Raw genomic sequence first — 24489 nt, forward strand, 5'->3', positions numbered from 1 at the left:
GGCCCATTGTGAGGCCCATTTTTTTTTTAAGGTATCTGTGATCAACAGATGCATATCTGTATTCCCAGTCAGTGAAATCCATAGATTAGGGCCTAATGAATTGATTTAAATTGACGGATTTCCTCATATGAACTGTAACTCAGTAAAATCTTTGAAATTGTTGTGTTTATATTTTTGTTCAGCATATTTTCAGGTAATTATAAATAATATGTTTCTGGACTAGTAAATTATATATTTTTTCAAATGGATTGTAATGACACTCGCATACACAAAAGGCTTTATGGTAAATGAACAATCTATGCAGTTTCATATGCAAAATAATACAATAGTAAGACAATAGCCCTATCTGATACTGTTCAATAAGTAGTTATGTTACCTCTTGAACATAAATGCATGAAGTGCGATGGTAATGAATCTACTGTTTAGAATTACATTCACAACACTGTTATTGACAATCCAGATTTGTTGGACTCTGCACTTGCCGTATGAGCATTTAAACCGGTAATAATGTATCTACTTGACAGAATTAAATGAATTCTTAAACTGTTTTTACATCTTTAACTTGAAAAATGGTAACTTACCAGTAATTTCAGAAATGCATACAACTGCTAAGAGCAAGATGCTCTGTCTCCACTTGAACCTCATAGTAGACAGCTGTTCTACATTATTTCCTGTGCATTCATTTTTATCAGCACACTGTTATGACGATGTGGCATTCAACAAGTTCTGCAGTTGCGGTTGTTGTGAAAGTAACAAAGGTCTTTCCGATAATGGATATTTCGCTCCGGGCAAGTGAGTCACACACTGTTATTATTTAACAGAATATGGCACCGACACATTTTTACTTCTAGTAGAGAAGTGATTCGCTGTTTCAGAGAATAGCATTTTGCAGAAAAGATAAATATAAGTTATATTTAAATGGATTAAGGAGCCGTCGAATGTCAGTTCGATAACTTTATACCTTTTTCCTGCAACATTTTAAAGCTTTCAACAGTCTCGTTCAATAAACTAAAAGGCACGCATGCGCAATCGCACATTTTTACAGCCCCGTAATCTAGCGGGTTAGCCAAATGCCTCTCAAGATATATTGAAATACGTTTTTTTTTTTGTCATTTTCTAGCATTATGTGGTTGGGATTTCGATATTGGCTGTCGCTGAGACGAGTCATTTATCTATATGTGTACGTCATGGATTTCTCGTCGTGCATGATGATGTCGCGAAACAGAATGCTAGAACTTGCTAAAACAGTTTCAGGCTATTTATGTGGCTAACCAGCTACTGTAGCTCACAAATGTATATTTTGTTCACGATTATCGCTTCATTAGTTTGCTTTTTGTTTTCGAAATGGATGAAAAAGAGGAGGTATTGCACGGACTTGAAAAGACCATGGCAAAACAGCTCTCATCACTGCTACCGCAGCTACCCGAGCGAATCTAAGAAATTAAAAATGCGCTAGGTTAGCGAGCTATTCTTCTTTTGTGATATCATAGCGGTCCGCAAACAATCGTTTAAGGTGCATGTCGCCACCTACTGTGCTGGAATGTACGATCAATCAGGATCTTCCCAATTCTGTACTACCATGAAAATTAAATTGAAACATAATAAATCCTTACTAACTTCTACCACACCCAAAACCCCTTCCCCAACCCCATAAAACTGTACATATGTCATGCTGTAACACTCCACCCTTAGGATTGTTCAGCATGTCAACAACCATTTCAACAGTAACGTCCCGCAGTGATTGGGAGTCCCATAGGGCGGTGCACAATTGGCCTGGGTAGGCTGTCATTGTAAATAAGAATTTGTTGTTAACTGACTTACCTAGTTAAATAAGTAAAAAATGTACCCCCAAATATGTCTTTTGCCTTCTCCACAATAACCTTCAATCTGACATTTCTGCTTTCCACAACCCGAGCCGTATTGATAACCTTACCAATAAAAGCTATGAAGTCAACTTTATTCATTATCAAAGTGACCTTTGACACCACACATCCATGAGCGCAACATTTCTGAACAGACCTTAAAACCATTCCTTGACCATCAGCAACACCAGCCCTGACATTAGATCCACTTACTAACGGATCAGCCATGGAAGCTCCATCACTGTAGTTGTAATCTGTAATCTGTTTTACAGCCTCTGCATACGATACAAGACCTTTAAACAGGTCAACATTCACAAGGCCGCGGGGCCAGACTGATTACCCAGGACGTGTGCTCCGGGCATGTGCTGACCGACTGACAGGTGTCGTCACTGACATTTTTTTTACATTTCCCTGATTGAGTCTGTAATACCAACATGTTTCAAGCAGACCACCATAGTCCCTGTGCCCAAGAACACTAAGGTAACCTGCCTAAATGACTACAGACCCGTAGCACTCACGTCTGTAGCCATGAAGTGCTTTGAAGGCCTAATAATGGCTCACATTAACACCATTACCATTATCCATTATAGACCCACTCCAATTCGCATACCGCTCAAACAGATCCACAGGTGATGCAATCTCTATTGCACTCCACACTGCCCTTTCCCACCTGAACAAAAATAACACCTACATGAGAATGCTATTCATTGATTACAGCCAACACCATAGTACCCTCAAAGCTCATCACTAAGCTAAGGACCCTGGACTAAACACCTTCCTCTGCAACTGGATCCTGGACTTCCTGACGGGCCGCCCCCAGGTGGTGAGGGTAGGTAGCAACACATCTGCCACGCTGATCCTCAACACTGGAGCCCCTCAGCGGTGCATGCTCAGTCCCCTACTGTACCCCCTGTTCACTCATGACTGCATGGCCAGGCACGACTCCAACACCATCATTACATTTGCAGACGACAACAGTGATATGCCTGATCACCGACAACGACGAGACAGCCTATAGGGAGGAGGTCAGAGACCTGGCCGGGTGGTGCCAGAATAACAACCTATCCCTCAACGTAATCAAGACAAAGGAGATGATTGTGGACTACAGTGATTAACTGAGCTAAATGACTATCGCCCCATAGCACTTACTTCCTTCATCATGAAGTGCTTTGAGAGACTAGTCAAGGATCATATCACCTCCACCCTACCTGACACCATAGACCCACTCCAATTTGCTTTCCGCCCCAATAGGTCCACAGACGATGCAATCGCAATCACACTGCCCTAACCCATCTGGACAAGAGGAATAACTATGCAAGAATGCTGTTCATCAACTACAGCTCAGCATTTAACACCATAGTACCCTCCAAACTCGTCATTAAGCTCGAGACCCTGGGTCTCAACCCCTCCCTGTGCAACGAGGTCTTGAACTTCCTGACTGGCCGCCCCCAGGTGGTGAGGGTAGGAAACAACATCTCCACCTCGCTGATCCTTAACACTGGGGCCCCACAAGGGTGCGTTCTCAGCCCTCTCCTGTACTCCCTGTTCACCCATGACTGCATGGCCATGCACGCCTCCAACTCAATCATCAAGTTTGCAGACGACACTACAGTGTACCAACAATGACGAGACGGCCTACAGGGAGGAGGTGAGGGCCCACGGAGTGTGGTGTCAGGAAAATAACCTCACAATCAACGTCAACAAAACAAAGGAGATGATCGTGGACTTCAGGAAACAGCAGAGGGAGTAGCCCCATATCCACATCGACGAGACAGTAGTGGAGAAGGTGGAAAGTTTTAAGTTCCTCGGCGTACACATCACAGACAAACTGAAATGGTCCACCCACACAGACAGCGTGGTGAAGAAGGCGCAACAGCGCCTCTTCAACCTCAGGAGGCTGAAGAAATTTGGCTTGTCACCAAAAACACTCACAAACTTTTACAGATCCACAATCGAGAGCATCCTGTCAGGGTGTATCACCGCCTGGTATGGCAACTGCTCCACCCACAACCGTAAGGCTCTCCAGAGGGTAGTGAGGTCGGCACAACGCATCACCGGGGGCAAACTACCTGCCCTCCAGGACATCTACACCACCCGATGTCACAGGAAGGCCATAAAGATCGTCGAGGACAAAAACCACCCAAGCCACTGCCTGTTCACCCCGCTATCATCCAGAAGGCGAGGTCAGTACAGGTGCATCAAAGCAGGGGCCGAGAGACTGAAAAGCAGCTTCTATCTCAAGGCCATCAGACTGTTAGACAGCCAACACTAACATTGAGTGGCTGCTGCCAACACACTGACTCAACTCTAGCCACTTTAATAATTAAAAATTGGATGTAATAAATGTATCACTGGTCACTTTAAATAATGCCACTTTATATAATGTTTACATACCCAACATTACTCATCTCATATGTACAGTGCCTTGCGAAAGTATTCGGCCCAATTGAACTTTGCGACCTTTTGCCACATTTCAGGCTTCAAACATAAAGATATAAAACTGTATTTTTTTTGTGAAGAATCAACAACAAGTGGGACACAATCATGAAGTGGAACGACATTTATTGGATATTTCAAACTTTTTTTACAAATCAAAAACTGAAAAATTGGGCGTGCAAAATTATTCAGCCCCTTTACTTTCAGTGCAGCAAACTCTCTCCAGAAGTTCAGTGAGGATCTCTGAATGATCCAATGTTGACCTAAATGACTAATGATGATAAATACAATCCACCTGTGTGTAATCAAGTCTCCGTATAAATGCACCTGCACTGTGATAGTCTCAGAGGTCTGTTAAAAGCGCAGAGAGCATCATGAAGAACAAGGAACACACCAGGCAGGTCCGAGATACTGTTGTGAAGAAGTTTAAAGCCGGATTTGGATACAAAAAGATTTCCCAAGCTTTAAACATCCCAATGAGCACTGTGCAAGCGATAATATTGAAATGGAAGGAGTATCAGACCACTGCAAATCTACCAAGACCTGGCCGTCCCTCTAAACTTTCAGCTCATACAAGGAGAAGACTGATCAGAGATGCTGCCAAGAGGCACATGATCACGCTGGATGAACTGCAGAGATCTACAGCTGAGGTGGGAGACTCTGTCCATAGGACAACAATCAGTCGTATATTGCACAAATCTGGCCTTTATGGAAGAGTGGCAAGAAGAAAGCCATTTCTTAAAGATATCCATAAAAAGTGTCGTTTAAAGTTTGCCACAAGCCACCTGGGAGACACACCAAACATGTGGAAGAAGGTGCTCTGGTCAGAGATGAAACCAAAATTGAACTTTTTGGCAACAATGCAAAACGTTATGTTTGGCGTAAAAGCAACACAGCTGAACACACCATCCCCACTGTCAAACATGGTGGTGGCAGCATCATGGTTTGGGCCTGCTTTTCATCAGCAGGGAAGATGGTTAAAATTGATGGGAAGATGGATGGAGCCAAATACAGGACCATTCTGGAAGAAAACCTGATGGAGTCTGCAAAAGACCTGAGACTGGGACGGAGATTTGTCTTCCAACAAGACAATGATCCAAAACATAAAGCAAAATCTACAATGGAATGGTTCAAAAATAAACATATCCAGGTGTTAGAATGGCCAAGTCAAAGTCCAGACCTGAATCCAATCGAGAATCTGTGGAAAGAACTGAAAACTGCTGTTCACAAATGCTCTCCATCCAACCTCACTGAGCTCGAGCTGTTTTGCAAGGAGGAATGGGAAAAAAATGTCAGTCTCTCGATGTGCAAAACTGATAGAGACATACCCCAAGCGACTTACAGCTGTAATCGCAGCAAAAGGTGGCGCTACAAAGTATTAACTTAAGGGGGCTGAATAATTTTGCACGCCCAATTTTTCAGTTTTTGATTTGTTAAAAAAGTTTAAAATATCCAATAAATGTCGTTCCACTTCATGATTGTGTCCCACTTGTTGTTGATTCTTCACAAAAAATACAGTTTTATATCTTTATGTTTGAAGCCTGAAATGTGGCAAAAGGTCGCAAAGTTCAATTGGGCCGAATACTTTCGCAAGGCACTGTATATACTGTACTCTATACCATCTACTGCATCTTGCCTAAGTCGTTCGGCCATCACTCATTCATATATTTTTATGTACATATTCTTATTAATTCCTTTACACTTTTGTGTACAGGGTAGTTGTTGTGAAATTGTTAGATTACTTGTTAGATATTACTGCACGGTCGGAACTAGAAGCACAATCATTTCGCTACACTCGCATTAACATCTGCTAACCATGTGTATGTGACAAATAAAATTTGATTTGATTTATGGCTGTTTTGGAGCAGTGGCTTCTTCCTTGCTGAGCGGCCTTTCAGGTTATGTCAATATAGGACTCGTTTTACTGTGGATATAGATACTTTTAGTACCTGTTTCATCCAGCATCTTCACAAGGTCCTTTGCTGTTGTTCGGGGATTGATTTGCACTTTTCGCACCAAAGTACGTTCATCTCTAGGAGACAGAACGCATCTCCTTCCAGTGCGGTATGACGGCTGCGTGGTCCCATGGTGTTTATACTTGCGTACTATTGTTTGTACAGATGAACGTGGTACCTTCAGGCATTTGGAAATTGCTCCCAAGGATGAACAAGACTTATGGAGGTCTACATGTTTTTTCTGAGGTCTTGGCTGATTTCTTTTGATTTTCCCATGATGTCAAGCAAAGAGGCACTGCGTTTGAAGGTAGGCCTTGAAATACATCCACAGGTACACCTTCAATTCACTCAAATGATGTCAATTAGCCTAACAGAATCTTCTAAAGCCATGACATAATTTTCTGGAATTTTCCAAACTGTTTCAAGGCACAGTCAACCTAGTGTATGTAAACTTCTGACCCACTGGAATTGTGATACAGTGAATTATAAGTGAAATAATTTGTCTGTCAACAATTGTTGGAAAAATTACTTGTGTCATGCACAAAGTAGATGTCCTTACCGACTTGCCAAAACTATAGTTTGTTAACAATAAATTTGTGGAGTGGTTGAAAAACGAGTTTTAGTGACTCCAACCTAAGTGTATGTAAACTTCCGACTTCAACTGTAGCTACTGACCCTGGAACTGTCCCTATATATAGCTACTGACCCTGGAACTGTCCCTGTATATAGCTACTGACCCTGGAACTGACCCTGTATATAGCTACTGACCCTGGAACTGTCCCTGTATATAGCTACTGACCCTGGAACTGTCCCTGTATATAGCTACTGACCCTGGAACAGACCCTGGCCCTTTCTTGTGTTCTTATTTCTCGTGTGTTTTTGTTCTACTTGACTTTTTGATTGATTTGCTCTTGAAGGCATTTCACTGTACTTGGGGACTTGACAATAAAAACTGGAAACCCTCAGGCCTTGTTTGTAGGTTTTCTGGCGGTGTGTTTGAGTGTGTTCATGAGGAAGTACAGACTCACTGTGCTCAGTGTTCTGCAGGCATCGTGTTCATCTAATACTCTGTCACAGAACCATCTAACCTCAATGGGATATTAACTTGTTTTTTCTTCATGTGCACTCTCCTCCCAGCATGCCCCTCTCTCTCCTCCCAGGCATACCTAGCAAGCATCTTTCTCTCCTCCCAGGCATGCCAAGCAAGTCCCTCTCTCTCCTCCCAGCATGCCCCTCTCTCTCCTCCCAGCATGCCCCTCTCTCTCCTCCCAGCATGCCCCTCTCTCTCCTCCCAGGCATGTCCAGCAAGCCCCTTTCTCTCCTCCCAGGCATGCCCAGCATGCTGGACTAGAAGGACGATAACTTCAGCATGTGTTTCAGGGTGAACCACCTCGGTCATTACCTCCTGACCAGCCTGCTACTGGGTCGTCTGGAGGATTCGGCCCCCAACCTGCTCATGGGTCGTCTGGATGATTCAGCCCCCAGCCTGCTACTGGGTCGTCTGAAGGATTCAGCCCCCAGCCTGCTACTGGGTCGTCTGAAGGATTCAGCCCCCAGCCTGCTACTGGGTCGTCTGAAGGATTCAGCCCCCATCCTGCTACTGGGACGTCAGAAGGATTCGGCCCCCATCCTGCTACTGGGACGTCAGAAGGATTCGGCCCCCAGCCTGCTACTGGGTCGTCTGAAGAATTCGGCCCCCAACCTGCTACTGGATCGTAGTTGTCCTGGTGGCTGGTCTCAGACGATCCCGCAGGTGAAGAAGCCGGGTGTGGAGGTGCTGGGCTGGCGTGATTACACGTGGTCTGTGGTTGTGAGGCAGGTTGGACGTATTGCTAAATTCTCTAAAACAAGATTGGAGGCGGCTTATGGTAGAGAAATTAACATTCAATTCGTTTGCAATAGCTCTGGTGGACATTCCTGCAGTCAGTGTGCCAATTGCACACTCCCTCAACTTGAGACATAAGTAACCGGAAGGTTGCAAGATCGAATCCCTCAGCTGACAAGGTAAAAATCTGTCGTTCTGCCCCTGAACAAGGCAGTTAACCCACTTTTCCTAGGCCGTCATTGAAAATCTGAATTTGTTCTTAACTGACTTGCCTTGAAAAAAGTAAAAAATATATATAAAAAAATCTGTGGCATTGTGTTGTGTGACAAAACTGCACATTTTAGAGTAGCCTTTTATTGTCCCCAGCACAAGGTGCACCTGTGTAATGATCATGCTGTTTAATCCGCTTCTTGATATGCCACCTCTGTCAGGGGGAGGGATTATATTGGCAAAGTAGAAATGCTCACTAAACGGGATGTAAACAAATTTGTGCACAACATTTGAGAGAAATGTATATATTTTTTATTTTGCGTGCGGAAAATATCTGCTATCTTTTACTTCATGAAACATGGGACCAACACTTTACCTGGTGCGTTTATATTTTTGTTCAGTGTAGTCTGCCATCTCATTGGCTCGAATGGTCCCACCTGACCTCACTTGCCTTCGCTCATTGAGGACATGAATTTCCACTGTTAGAGCGGTCCTTTTGGCTATTTTGTCAATAGAATAGATCCTCTTTGGTATAAATTAAAGAAAATGTTGGCACAACTCTCTGTTGTCAAATGAAATGTAATTGTTCGTTTTACTAAGTCATTAAGAAAAAACATTAATCATTCATCTCTTTCCCCTCCCTCCCACCCTCTCTCTCCTCCCACCCACTCTCTCTCTCCTTCCAACCGCCGACCCTCTCTCTCCTCCCACCGACCCTCTCTCTCCTCCCTCTCACCCTCTCTCTCCTCCCACCGACCCTCTCTCTCCTTCCACCCACCCACCCTCTCTCTCCTCCCTCCCACCCATTCTCTCTCTCCTCCCTCCATCCCTCCTCGCGCCCACTCTCCCCCTCCCACACTCTATCGCCCTTCATCTCTCCCTCTCTCCTCCCTCCCACTCTCTCCCTCCCTCTCTCTCTTCCCTTTCTCCCCTCCCTCCCTCCCTCCCCTTCTCTCCTCCCACCAACCCTCTCTCCTCCCTCCCACCCACCCACCCTCTCTCTCTCTCCTCCCACCGACCCTCTCTCTCTCTCCTCCCACCCTATCTCTCCTGCCACCTACCCTCTCTCCTCCCTCCCACCCACTCTCTCCTCCCTCCATCCCTCCTCACGCCCACACTCCCCCCCCCTCCCACACTCTATCGCCCTTCATCTCTCCCTCTCTCCCTCCCTCCCACCCTCCCTCCCTCCCACCCTCCCTCTCTCCCTCCCTCCCTCCCTCAGAGCAGCTGGATCTACTACTACTACGCCATCCTGTTTCGTATGTTGATGCCATGCGAGACGGGCGTCTCAGACCATTGTGTACTGCGCCGTGTCGGACGAGGCCACCAAGCACAATGGGGGATACTTCACTGACTGCTGGCCAGCCACGCTGAGGCCGCTCGCCAGGGACACTGGCGTGGCCAAGAAACTGCGTGAGGCCAGCAAGAGGCTGGTCAAACTGGCCGGAGAAACTGGAATGATTAAAACAAACTGAAGCTTTGCAAGCAAACAATGTGTGGGAATCTAATTTTTTGGTCAAACAAGCCCAAAAAATTGTTTTTGTTTTGTTCTTAATAATTTGTTGATTTTGAATTTGTCTTCGGGGGACTTAATTCACAATAATGTCAGGTTTTTTTTATGGATGGAGAATGGATTGTTGAACATTTTATGGTTTGCCCTTCGATTGTTGACCTCAAACACTTGAATGATGAATGATGACATGTAGAAACATGGCTGCTTTTCCTTCTGTTGTAAATAACCTCTGAAAATAACATCTGTGGCAATACAATGCTGTGTGATGTCTTATTAGGATAGTGGTATGGTTTACCTCCATGAGTATTCAGAGGATGGAGGTTTATTTAGTACAACACTAGACAACACAGACAACCAGGGGTGGGACACTTAAAAGTCAATGAATACGAACCTTTAACAAATTCCAAAATCTAACAGCACCATCTACAGGAAGCAAGCAGGTGCTGGAATGTATATTTTGTTGACCTGCAATAAGTGGAACTGAAAGTAAATGTTTAACATTGCTTATAAGAGCCGAGTCGCCATTACAGGGTGTGGACATTACAGAGACGTCTCCCGATCAACTGGAATAATCACATTTCTTATTTGATTTGACTTGATATTTTACTTCATGTTAGTCGTATAAAGTGGTGGTTGTTCTAGTGACGCTTGCATTGTACGTTTTTTGTTTGATTTGAAAATCAAAGTAAACTAGGATACTGAAAGAAGATGGCAGATAGTTACCTGGATAGTTACCTGTGCTGCCATATTTGTTCAGAGACTTTCAGAGAGCCTGTTTCTCTGGGCTGCCACCACAACTTCTGTTCCAGCTGCCTGGACAAATTCTGGGATCAAGCCAAAAACAAGAATTGTCCGGTATGTAGGAGGAAATGTTCTAAGGATCATCTAAATGTTAACTTTCAGTTGAAGGAACTGTCTGATAAATATGCTGGGAGACAGAAAGCAGGGGAGAAAGACTGTATTCCAGATGAAGACAGAGAAGTGGTTTGTACTAAACACACAGATGAACCTAAATGGTTCTGTGAGGTGGAGCAGAGAGCTGTGTGTCTGTGAGTTTCCTGCACATCATGGACACACAGTGGTTCCCTTAGAACAGGCAGTGAAAGACCTGAAGGACAAACTAACCTCAGACTTAGACTCACTGCAGGGCAAACAGGTTAAATGGAAAGACATAGAGGAGACATACAGCCAAATGTTTCAATACTCCAAGAAGCAGCTGGTATCCACAGAGAGACAGATCAGAGGGGAGTTTGAGAAGCTTCACCAGTTCCTGAGAGAGGAAGAGGAGGCCAGACTGGCAGCACTGAGGAAGGAAGAGGAGGAGAAGGGGAAGATGATTGCCAGAGAGATGAAGCACATTCAAGACCAGATCTCTTCTCTCACAGAAAACATCACTGCTGTGAAACAAGAACTACAGAAACGAGAAGTGCCATTTCTCAAGAGCTACAAACACACACAGACATTCTCCAGAGCCCAGGACACACTGCCGGATCCACAGCTGGTCTCAGGAGCACTGACAGATGTGGCCAAACACCTGGGCGACCTGCAGTTCAGAGTCTGGGAGAAGATGCAGGGGATTGTCAAATACACTCCTGTGATTCTGGACCCCAACACTGCAAACAACTGGCTCTCTCTGTCTGATGATCTGACCAGTGAGAGCAGGACAGGCCCAATGCAGCAGCTCCCTGACAACCCAGAGAGGAACACCATTTACATCACAGTTCTGAGCTCTGAGGGGTTCAGCTCAGGAAAACACAGCTGGGAGGTGGAGGTGGGGGACCACCCTCAATGGTATATAGGCGTGGCCAAGGAGTCATTCAAAAGGCAGGAGGAAGTAAAATATTTTAACCCAGAGTTTGGAGTCTGGCTTTTAATGCTGAGAAGTGGTAAGTATCAAATAATAGATAAAACCTTCACTCTGAAGAGGAGACCCCAGAGGATCAGAGTACAGCTGGACTACGACAGGGGAGAGGTGTCCTTCTACGATCCCAAAGACATGACACACATCTATACTTTCAGAGATACATTTACTGAGAGACTCTACCCATACTTTTTTATTGGAAAGGTTGGTGATGCTGACAACACTGGTATACAGATCTGCCAATCAGAAGTGTCTCTTACAGTGAAGTCATTCCAGTGAGAGAATCAGAGTGATGTCGTTAGGTTCTGACTCATCTATACCCAGAGAATCAGAGTGATGTCGTTAGGTTGTGACTCATCTATACCCAGAGAATCAGAGTGATGTCGTTAGGTTGTGACTCATCTATACCCAGAGAAACAGAGTGATGTTGTTAGGTTGTGACTCATCTATACCAAGAGAATCAGAGTGATGTCGTTAGGTTGTGACTCATCTATACCCAGAGAATCAGAGTGATGTCGTTAGGTTGTGACATTATCAGCTGTTAAGATATTGTTTATTATATTGGTTTTTATCTATTGAATCAATACATGGGTAGCCTACTCTGTATTTCCTATGCTAATCGATGTCACAGGAAGGCCATAAAGATCATCAAGGACATCAACCACCCGAGCCACTGCCTGTTCACCCCGCTATCATCCAGAAGGCGAGGTCAGTACAGGTGCATCAAAGCTGGGACCGAGAGACTGAAAAACAGCTTCTATCTCAACGCCATCAGACTGTTAAACAGCCACCACTAACATTGAGTGGCTGTCGCCAACACACTGACACTAAATCAACTCCAGCCACTTTAATAATGGGAAATGATGTAAATATATCACTAGCCACTTTAAACAATGCTACCTTATATAATGTTACTTACCCTACATTATTCATCTCATATGCATACGTATATACTGTACTCTATATCATCGACTGTATCCTTATGTAATACATGTATCACTAGCCACTTTAACACTTTAACTATGCCACTTTGTTTACATACTCATCTCATATGTATATACTGTACTCGATACCATCTACTGTATCTTGCCTATGCTGCTCTGTACCATCACTCATTCATATATCCTTATGTACATATTCTTTATCCCCTCACACTGTGTACAAGACAGTAGTTTTGGAATTGTTAGTTAGATTACTTGTTGGTTATTACTGCATTGTTGGAACTAGAAGCACAAGCATTTCGCTACACTCGCATTAACATCTGCTAACCATGTGTATGTGACAAATAAAATTTGATTTGATTTGATTTGATTTAATCACTATCAAATGTGACCTGTTGTCACGTTCTGACCTTAGTTCCTTTGTTTTTGTCTTTGTTTTAGTCTGGTCAGGGCGTGAGTTGGGGTGGGCAGTCTATGTTTGTTTTTCTATGTTTGGTTTCTGTGTTCGTCCTGGTATGGTTCTCAATCAGAGGCAGGTGTCGTTAGTTGTCTCTGATTGAGAATCATACTTAGGTAGCCCTTTTCCACCTGTGTTTTCGTGGGTATTTGTCTTCCGTGTCAGTGTTTGACGCCACACAGGACTGTTTCGTTGATGCACGTTGTTTGGTTTTGTTCCAGTGTTCTGTTGTTTTTATTAAACATTATGGACACTTACCACGCTGCGTTTTGGTCCGATCCTTGCTACTCTTCCTCAGACGAAGAGGAGGAAATCCGTTACACCTGTTCTGATTTGAAATACATTCAGGCATTATGTAACATGAATCATTTACTATAACATCAAACTATAGTATGTAGTGTAATGTATGAGTCTAACATATATGCTGTTAGCCCAGTTACAATGTGATATGTAAAAAAAAATAACTTTACATTTTATATGTCAATATTATTTGTTAATCTCTGTTTCAGATGAACCTGATTTGAATGAAACACATTTTTCCACTCGTCAATAATAGGAGGACGTCTCTGATCAATAAAGATTAAGAATCAAAGAGAAAGAGAAGTGTAACTTTATTTAAATTCTCATTTTATTGGTAACACCTTAACACATTTCCTTAAGTTAGAGAAACACGGGTAGCATGTTGAAGTACGGATCATCATAACCAGAAGAAGTAGAGAAATCTAGGATAAATATATTCTACAGAAGAAACCCAAACTGATACAAAGAGAACAAGTCAGGGAAAATATGTAGAGTCAACTGTAGATAAATGATTGAATAAGGTTTTTAAACAGAGAGACGTTGAAAATAGTTAAATAAATACTACAGAGATACACTAACTCAGTGTTGTCAGTGGAGGTGGTCTGGTCACTGGACGGATGGAGTGGGGGGGGGGGGGGTAGAGGAGTTTCATAAAGACCACAACACTTCCTCTCTCTACCTCTGCAGTCCATACTAACACATGTTTATATTACATCATATTTATCAACTGATTAGTACACTGGAAGAAGCTTGAAGTCGCTTAAAAAGTTGGACATCAAAATGCAGTGAAAACACATTTCCAATTCCACTAACATAATCACCTACTGATGTAGAATGTGCACTTTGTATTTAGAAGTATGAACGTTTCTAGTGTGTTCTTCCCTCTGAAGTCTATTAGAGCTGATTGCTAACAGTTTGCTTAAAGGGTAGTTACTTCAGCAGCCACAGTGATTTACAACCTGAGACTAATCTGACCCCAGATCAGCTAGTTGTGCTTCATTACACGTGAGAGTGACCTCTAGTGGCTCAACAATGGAACATTCTTTATGCCTCCTGGTGAAAAAGTATGGAGTACTGTTCCTCTCAAAATAGGTTGAATCATAACTTCCACTCACATGTTCACTTAGTCTCCCACTGACATCAATGCATGATGCACTTTCTCCTCTGTAGAAAAGTAAGCCATATTTAACATTCAGACCCATATAAAAGCATGCTGTAGAATCTTCATTACATGTTCATCATCACCATCACCTTCATCTTAATTGTCATCATCTTCATCATCACTGCCATCATCATCATCACCATCATTGTAGCCTTATCATATTCATCTATCTTTGATATCTATCATCTCGAGACAATAGTTGTATGGTTTTTAAAAGCTAAGATGAATAGATAGAGGTTTAGTATTCCAACATTCAGTAGAAAATTAGAAAGAGAAGAAGAGACAAACACCTAAACTAGTGTCGTCATGCAAAGAAATGCCAGCTAAGATACTAGTTAATAGTGGTTCTGTAATACTGTATACTCCCCCCTAAGATACTAGTTAATAGTGGTTCTGCAATACTGTATACTCCCCCCTAAGATACTAGTTAATAGTGGTTCTGTAATACTGTATACTCCCCCCTAAGATACTAGTTAATAGTGGTTCTGCAATACTGTATACTCCCCCCTAAGATACTAGTTAATAGTGGTTCTGTAATACTGTATACTCCCCCCTAAGATACTAGTTAATAGTGGTTCTGTAATACTGTATACTCCCCCCTAAGATACTAGTTAATAGTGGTTCTGTAATACTGTATACTCTCCCCTAAGATACTAGTTAATAGTGGTTGTGTAATACTGTATACTCCACCCTGAGATACTAGTTAATAGTGGTTCTGTAATACTGTATACTCCCCCCAAAGATACTAGTTAATAGTGGTTGTGTAATACTGTATACTTCTCCCTAAGATACTAGTTAATAGTGGTTGTGTAATACTGTATACTCCTCCTTAAGATACTAGTTAATAGTGGTTGTGTAATACTGTATACTCCCCCCTAAGATACTAGTTAATAGTGGTTGTGTAATACTGTATACTCCCCCCAAAGATACTAGTTAATAGTGGTTGTGTAATACTGTATACTTCTCCCTAAGATACTAGTTAATAGTGGTTGTGTAATACTGTATACTCCTCCCTAAGATACTAGTTAATAGTGGTTGTGTAATACTGTATACTCTCCCCTAAGATACTAGTTAATAGTGGTTGTGTAATACTGTATACTCCTCCCTAAGATACTAGTTAATAGTGGTTGTGTAATACTGTATACTCCCCCCTAAGATACTAGTTAATAGTGGTTGTGTAATACTGTATACTCCTCCCTAAGATACTAGTTAATAGTGGTTGTGTAATACTGTATACTCCTCCCTAAGATACTAGTTAATAGTGGTTGTGTAATACTGTATACTCCCCCCTAAGATACTAGTTAATAGTGGTTGTGTAATACTGTATACTCCTCCCTAAGATACTAGTTAATAGTGGTTGTGTAATACTGTATACTCCTCCCTAAGATACTAGTTAATAGTGGTTGTGTAATACTGTATACTTCTCCCTAAGATACTAGTTAATAGTGGTTGTGTAATACTGTATACTCCTCCCTAAGATACTAGTTAATAGTGGTTGTGTAATACTGTATACTTCTCCCTAAGATACTAGTTAATAGTGGTTGTGTAATACTGTATACTCCTCCCTAAGATACTAGTTAATAGTGGTTGTGTAATACTGTATACTTCTCCCTAAGATACTAGTTAATAGTGGTTGTGTAATACTGTATACTCCCCCCTAAGATACTAGTTAATAGTGGTTGTGTAATACTGTATACTCCTCCCTAAGATACTAGTTAATAGTGGTTGTGTAATACTGTATACTCCTCCCTAAGATACTAGTTAATAGTGGTTGTGTAATACTGTATACTCCTCCCTAAGATACTAGTTAATAGTGGTTCTGTAATACTGTATACTCCCCCCTAAGATACTAGTTAATAGTGGTTCTGTAATACTGTATACTCCCCCCTAAGATACTAGTTAATAGTGGTTGTGTAATACTGTATACTCCTCCCTAAGATACTAGTTAATAGTGGTTGTGTAATACTGTATACTCCCCCCTAAGATACTAGTTAATAGTGGTTGTGTAATACTGTATACTCCCCCCTAAGATACTAGTTAATAGTGGTTGTGTAATACTGTATACTCCTCCCTAAGATACTAGTTAATAGTGGTTGTGTAATACTGTATACTCCCCCCTAAGATACTAGTTAATAGTGGTTGTGTAATACTGTATACTCCTCCCTAAGATACTAGTTAATAGTGGTTGTGTAATACTGTATACTCCCCCCTAAGATACTAGTTAATAGTGGTTGTGTAATACTGTATACTCCCCCCTAAGATACTAGTTAATAGTGGTTGTGTAATACTGTATACTCCCCCCTAAGATACTAGTTAATAGTGGTTGTGTAATACTGTATACTCCTCCCTAAGATACTAGTTAATAGTGGTTGTGTAATACTGTATACTCCCCCCTAAGATACTAGTTAATAGTGGTTGTGTAATACTGTATACTCCCCCCTAAGATACTAGTTAATAGTGGTTGTGTAATACTGTATACTTCTCCCTAAGATACTAGTTAATAGTGGTTGTGTAATACTGTATACTCCCCCCTAAGATACTAGTTAATAGTGGTTGTGTAATACTGTATACTCCCCCCTAAGATACTAGTTAATAGTGGTTGTGTAATACTGTATACTCCTCCCTAAGATACTAGTTAATAGTGGTTGTGTAATACTGTATACTCCCCCCTAAGATACTAGTTAATAGTGGTTGTGTAATACTGTATACTCCCCCCTAAGATACTAGTTAATAGTGGTTGTGTAATACTGTATACTCCCCCCTAAGATACTAGTTAATAGTGGTTGTGTAATACTGTATACTCACCCCTTTTTAAATATGCTTCTTCTTTTTATATAGATTTTCCCTGCTAGTAAACACACAAAGAAGAACACAACAGCACCTTTGTACACACGGCTTTCTCTTGTTTTTCCTGGAGGGGGGAGGAGGAGGGGTCACGTGTTTGGTTAGCTCGACATACAATGAAGCCTTCTTCTTTCAACTAGGGAACCTCCACTAAAATCATAAATCAACAGAGAGTAATCAGACGTGAACCTGAGGGAGAAACTAAAGTAAATGCACTTTAAACTATCCAACCAAATAAATAAATAAATATAAACCTGAGGACTAACCAACCGGGTGACCGTCTGACTGTCCAATGTGATGGCTTCGCTAAAAAAATTGCCTGCCCAAAAGCGACAAGACACCTAAGGCAGCCAATCACAGGCAGGCATAACGACTACGGTGGGACGGCGTCAGGAGAAAACCTCACACCTGTTCGTTAAAGAGAAATAGTCCTGTGGCGATGTCTCTTCAGAGAGCGACACATCCTCACTGCTAAAGTACATGTGTGTATGAAGCTATCTATCGTGTATAAATCCATCTGTCCATCTCTGTTGGCCTTGGCACAAACACGGTGATTAGTAGTAACAGAAGTCAATAACACTAGATAGTAACAAGTCAATGAGGATGATATTACAAATGTGAAAATATAATATACATAAAAAGATCATTAAATCATAAGAAAAATAAGTCCTTGACTGAAGGCAGAGGACTGAAAGAACCGCTGAAATAAAGCCTTCCTCTCCTAACTTGCCTCTCTCTCATCTGGAACACCAACAACAGGGGCTCTCCCACATACACACACTCCTCTGCATACCCTGTCACACCTCAGTCACAACTCTCCACTCTAAAATGAGCAGCAACTACAGAGACCACAGGACAGAGAGTCAAGGTGTATACAAAATAAACACACGCATTCATCCATGTGATCTCATGGCTTAAAACACCTTCCACCTGCAGATCGCAGAGGCCCACATCTCTCCAGTCCACACATACATACAATAGTCATCCAACAGCCTGCCTGTTACCTCTCCATTAAGGTCCCCTCCACATATTAAACAGGCATCAGTGAGGACAGCCCTGGGCACGGCTCCCTGCAGGACCTCAGTAGTGATGCAGTTTCCACTCTTGACACCTCGTCAAACACACCCCTCACAAAAAAAAGTTGATTTCTTGAACATGATCTTGGGCTGAGTATAATATAATAGATAACATACAAGAAGCTTAAACAAAAACTGCCAATATCATTTTGTCACGTAATAGCCACAATAAAAAACAGCCAAATATCGAAAAACATCATGCTTCCTTAAAAGATAGTTTCTCTATCTAGAAACTCTAGAAACCACTATCATTAAGAATTAGAATTATACAAATTATTTACTTAAATTGTGTAATAGTAGTAATAATAATGATAACAATGATTATAATAGATTTTTACTTAACTTAACTAATATCATGTATTTCCTGTGTTACACAACACAGGTTTAGATGGGAAGAGGAAGAGGGGACATCATGAGACAAAAGAGGAAGAATCAAACGCACACCGAGGACGAGAAAACACCCCAATACTCCCCTAACACACACACCCTCAATACACTCCCTGCCCAAATCGTAATACTGGGCGTTAGTGTGGCGAGGGGAGAGTTGGAGAGGTTGGGTTGGGGGAGGGCTGACAGTGAGTTGACTGTGGGTTAACCGTGAGTTAACAGTGGGTTGGGGTTGCGGTGAGAAGAGGGTTGCTGTTGTTGGATGGATGGTTGGTTGGTTGGTTGGTTGTTGAGATGGTGTTGTCAGTGGGTACAGTGGGTTGGGGTTGCGGTGAGAAGAGGGTTGCTGTTGTTGGATGGATGTATGGTTGGTTGGTTGGTTGTTGAGATGGTGTTGTCAGTGGGTACAGTGGGTTGGGGTTGTTGGATGGTTGGTTGGTTGTTGAGATGGTGTTGTCAGTGGTACAGTGGGTTGGGGTTGTTGTTGGATGGATGGTTGGTTGGTTGTTGAGATGGTGTTGTCAGTGGGTAGAGTGGGTTGCTGTTGTTGGATGGATGGATGGATGGATGGTTGGTTGGTTGTTGAGATGGTGTTGTCAGTGGGTACAGTGGGTTGGGGTTGTTAGTTGGTTGGTTGGTTGGTTGTTGAGATGGTGTTGTCAGTGGGTACAGTGGCAGACGGCGACAGACAAGGGGGCGGTAGTTGTAGAGAAGAGATGCATGCTGGGTATCCGGTGTGCGAGAGGTCTGGTGCTGCAGGATTAGAGCCACCCAACACTGGACATGTTCTCCGCCTCCCTCCCTCCCTCTCTCCAGCAGAGCACTCTTGTCAGACATGGCTTTGGCATTCTCCTCCTGAAATACAGGACAAGACACTATTTAACAGGCATTTGAATACTTTCTGAAACAAGCTGTAAAGGGGTGAGGGGGACTCAATACACTTTCAAATGACTAAAACAGCATAGAAACTGTGTACAAATGATACCGGACCTACATTCATACAGATTATTGACTGGGTCCAGTTCACTAATAATCACTACATTCATACAGTTTATTGACTGGGTCCAGTTCACTAATAATCACTACATTCATACAGTGTATTGACTGTGTCCAGCTCACTAATAATCACTACATTCATACAGTTTATTGACTGTGTCCAGCTCACTAATAATCACTACATTCATACAGTTTATTGACTGTGTCCAGCTCACTAATAATCACTACATTCATACAGTTTATTGACAGTGTCCAGATGACTAATAATCACTGAGATGAAATCTAGACAGTCAAGGAGCATAGAAAATTCCAACACTATGGATAGACAACTCTTTGTTAATTTTGACGGAGAGGGAATATATAAATCATTTTCAGTGCTGTCCCCCCCCCCCCCCCCCCCTCCCCCCCCCAGACCTCGTCGAAGACCGAATGCGGCCCTTTCCGTACCTCACGTACATCACTGGAGAGGCGCAGCGGGAGCGCCCGAGCAGTGGAAGTGGACGTTCTGCCACTTGGAGTCCCGGCGGTGCCACACCCTAGTCTCCTCTGATTGGCTGGAGCGTGGATGGCCCAGGCCGTCGACAAATTGGGTGAGTCGGATGTAGGCGATGCAGGCAGCGTCCTCTCCAATCAGGTGGACGTGGGGGTTGAGGATGGTGGTGTGGATAGGTTTACTGTTCTTAGACAGAACTGGAGGGAGGGAGGGAGGGAGGGAGGGAGGGAGGGAGGGAGGGAGGGAGGGAGGGAGGGAGGGAGGGAGGGAGGGAGGGAGGGAAAGGGAGAGAGGCAGCATTGTTTTTGTCCATTGGTCTACTAACGAGTATTAACTAAAGTTATGAGAAGTGCTCTGTTGCTTGTTCTTACGGTTCTCAAAATAGAATCTGTGGAAGTCCATTCCCTCCACCAGGTTTCCCAGGGCCTCGGGTTCAAAGGAGGTCAGACCAGGATCACAGATCTTACTGTGGAGAGAGACAAACACAGGTCAATGTTTCTCACACACACACACACACACACACACACACATACATTACAATACATGTTCACACTACAAATGACTAAACCAATCATCAAATGTGTAGCTACCCACAGACACACTTTCTAACACACGCAGACACTCTCTCACACACATTCTCTCTCTCTCTCTCACACACACACACACACACACACACACACACACACAAACACAGACTCTCTCTCTCTTTCGCTCTCACACACACACACACACTCTCACACTCAAATGAACTCACGCGTATGCCTCAAAGTCTCCATTGTTGACAGCCTGGATCAGCTGTTCAGTGATCTTAATGATGTCTTGTTTACGTGCTGTAGGAGGAAAGCAGGACATAGTCACACACAAGTGGAGAGAACAAGTGGAGGGCAGTGAGAGTGCAGAGTATCCACCTCATACGCACGTGAACGCATGCAAACAATATTGATTAGTAATCTGGTATCAACCACCAGCACAACTACACACAGGCACACACTGTTGATAACTCTCACAGCTGAATACACACACTGTTGATAACTCTCACAGCTGAACACACAAACTGTTGATAACTCTCACAGCTGAACACACTGTTGATAACTCTGTTGAATACACTGTTGATAACTCTCACAGCTGAACACACTAACTGTTGATAACTCTCACAGCTGAATACACAAACTGTTGATAACTCTCACAGCTGAACACACTGTTGATAACTCTGTTGAATACACTGTTGATAACTCTCACAGCTGAACACACTAACTGTTGATAACTCTCACAGCTGAACACACTGTTGATAACTCTGTTGAATACACTGTTGATAACTCTCACAGCTGAACACACTAACTGTTGATAACTCTCACAGCTGAACACACTGTTGATAACTCTCACAGCTGAATACACTGTTGATAACTCTCACAGCTGAATACACAAACTGTTGATAACTCTCACAGCTGAACACACTGTTGATAACTCTCACAGCTGAACGAACAAACTGTTGATAACTCTCACAGCTGAACACACAAACTGTTGATAACTCTCACAGCTGAACACACAAACTGTTGATAACTCTCACAGCTGTCCACACTGTTGATAACTCTCACAGCTGAACGAACAAACTGTTGATAACTCTCACAGCTGAACACACTGTTGATAACTCTCACAGCTGAACACACAAACTGTTGATAACTCTCACAGCTGAACACACAAACTGTTGATAACTCTCACAGTTGAACACACAAACTGTTGATAACTCTCACAGCTGAACACACTGTTGATAACTCTCACAGCTGAACACACTGTTGATAACTCTCACAGCTGAACACACTGTTGATAACTCTCACAGCTGAACACACTAACTGTTGATAACTCTCACAGCTCAACAAAATGTTGATAACTCTCACAGCTGAACAAACTGTTGATAACTCTCACAGCTGAACACACTGTTGATAACTCTCACAGCTGAACACACTAACTGTTGATAACTCTCACAGCTCAACAAACTGTTGATAACTCTCACAGCTGAACACACTGTTGATAACTCTCACAGCTGAACACACTGTTGATAACTCTCACAGCTGAACACACTAACTGTTGATAACTCTCACAGCTGAACACACAAACTGTTGATAACTCTCACAGCTGAACACACTAACTGTTGATAACTCTCACAGCTGAACACACAAACTGTTGATAACTCTCACAGCTGAACACACTAACTGTTGATAACTCTCACAGCTGAACAAACAAACTGTTGATAACTCTCACAGCTGAACAAACAAACTGTTGATAACTCTCACAGCTGAACAAACAAACTGTTGATAACTCTCACAGCTGAACGAACAAACTGTTGATAACTCTCACAGCTGAACACACTGTTGATAACTCTCACAGCTGAACACACTAACTGTTGATAACTCTCACAGCTGAACAAACAAACTGTTGATAACTCTCACAGCTGAACAAACTGTTGATAACTCTCACAGCTGAACAAACAAACTGTTGATAACTCTCACAGCTGAACGAACAACCTGTTGATAACTCTCACAGCTGAACACACTAACTGTTGATAACTCTCACAGCTGAACACACTAACTGTTGATAACTCTCACAGCTGAACACACTGTTGATAACTCTCACAGCTGAACGAACAACCTGTTGATAACTCTCACAGCTGAACACACTAACTGTTGATAACTCTCACAGCTGAACACACTAACTGTTGATAACTCTCACAGCTGAACACACTAACTGTTGATAACTCTCACAGCTGAACACACTAACTGTTGATAACTCTCACAGCTGAACACACTGTTGATAACTCTCACAGCTGAACGAACAACCTGTTGATAACTCTCACAGCTGAACACACTAACTGTTGATAACTCTCACAGCTGAACACACTAACTGTTGATAACTCTCACAGCTGAACACACTAACTGTTGATAACTCTCACAGCTGAACACACAAACTGTTGATAACTCTCACAGCTGAACACACTAACTGTTGATAACTCTCACAGCTGAACAAACAAACTGTTGATAACTCTCACAGCTGAACAAACAAACTGTTGATAACTCTCACAGCTGAACAAACAAACTGTTGATAACTCTCACAGCTGAACGAACAAACTGTTGATAACTCTCACAGCTGAACACACTGTTGATAACTCTCACAGCTGAACACACTAACTGTTGATAACTCTCACAGCTGAACAAACAAACTGTTGATAACTCTCACAGCTGAACAAACTGTTGATAACTCTCACAGCTGAACAAACAAACTGTTGATAACTCTCACAGCTGAACGAACAACCTGTTGATAACTCTCACAGCTGAACACACTAACTGTTGATAACTCTCACAGCTGAACACACTAACTGTTGATAACTCTCACAGCTGAACACACTGTTGATAACTCTCACAGCTGAACGAACAACCTGTTGATAACTCTCACAGCTGAACACACTAACTGTTGATAACTCTCACAGCTGAACACACTAACTGTTGATAACTCTCACAGCTGAACACACTAACTGTTGATAACTCTCACAGCTGAACACACTAACTGTTGATAACTCTCACAGCTGAACGAACAACCGCTTCCATTCCATCTGGCATAATATCACTGCAGTTAATATTAGTTGCTACACGGGAAACCACATAATTCACAATTTTCACTTCCAACAAGCAATACACCACCACACAGGTAGATCAAATCAAATGTTATTAGTCACATGGGCCGAAATACTTACTTACGAGCCCCTAACCAACAATGCAGTTAAAAAAAATACAGATAAGAATAAGAAATAAAAGTAACAAGTAATTAAAGAGCAGCAGTATAATAACAATATCGAGACTATATACAGGGGGGTACTGGTACAGAGTTAATGTGTGGGGGCACCGGTTAGTTGAGGTAATATGTACATGTAGGTAGAGTTATTAAAGTGACTATACAATGATGATAACAACAGAGAGTAGTAGCGGTGTAAACGAGGGGGAGGGGCAATGCAAATAGTCTGGTTAGCCAATTGACTAGATGTTCAGGAGTCTTATGGCTTGGCCATAATGACCATCGTTATGTTTGGAGGAAAAAGGGGGAGGCTTGCAAGCCAAAGAACACCATCCCAACCGTGAAGCATGGGGGTGGCAGCATCATGTTGTGCTGCATGTTGTGCTGC

At 42.6% G+C, this 24489-nt stretch overlaps 2 protein-coding genes and 1 pseudogene across 16 annotated transcripts in view; 1 reads left to right on the plus strand and 2 right to left on the minus strand.

The window, feature by feature from the left end:
- Nucleotides 1-1434, minus strand: part of LOC110536391 (sushi domain-containing protein 2) — a 42526-nt gene extending 41092 nt beyond the window's left edge. Inside the window, exon 1 of one of the 2 annotated variants that reach the window (XM_036936356.1) lies at nucleotides 582-1430. In XM_036936356.1, the coding sequence (XP_036792251.1) occupies nucleotides 582-645 (64 nt within the window). In that variant the 5' untranslated portion in view covers nucleotides 646-1430. Of the gene's footprint in view, nucleotides 1-581 lie in introns of both variants that reach the window. The other variant, XM_036936355.1, reaches the window with a different exon arrangement.
- LOC110536393 lies at nucleotides 682-12382 on the plus strand (annotated as a pseudogene).
- A 1265-nt stretch (nucleotides 12383-13647) lies between these two features.
- The window catches only part of LOC110536395 (calcium/calmodulin-dependent protein kinase type II subunit beta), a 163105-nt gene continuing 152263 nt past the window's right edge, over nucleotides 13648-24489 (minus strand). For 13 of the 14 annotated variants that reach the window (XM_036936372.1, XM_036936367.1, XM_036936358.1 and 10 more), the window contains 4 exons: nucleotides 21073-21148; nucleotides 20690-20784; nucleotides 20273-20515; nucleotides 13648-19684 (listed from right to left, as the gene is read on the minus strand). In XM_036936372.1, coding sequence (XP_036792267.1) covers nucleotides 20283-20515; nucleotides 20690-20784; nucleotides 21073-21148 — 404 coding nt within the window. In that variant the 3' untranslated portion in view covers nucleotides 13648-19684; nucleotides 20273-20282. The remainder of the gene's footprint in view (nucleotides 19685-20272; nucleotides 20516-20689; nucleotides 20785-21072; nucleotides 21149-24489) is intronic. The other variant, XM_036936360.1, reaches the window with a different exon arrangement.

The sequence above is a fragment of the Oncorhynchus mykiss genome, chromosome 11, assembly GCF_013265735.2.
Source record: "Oncorhynchus mykiss isolate Arlee chromosome 11, USDA_OmykA_1.1, whole genome shotgun sequence".
In the NCBI taxonomy this organism is placed as follows: Eukaryota; Metazoa; Chordata; class Actinopteri; order Salmoniformes; family Salmonidae; genus Oncorhynchus; species Oncorhynchus mykiss.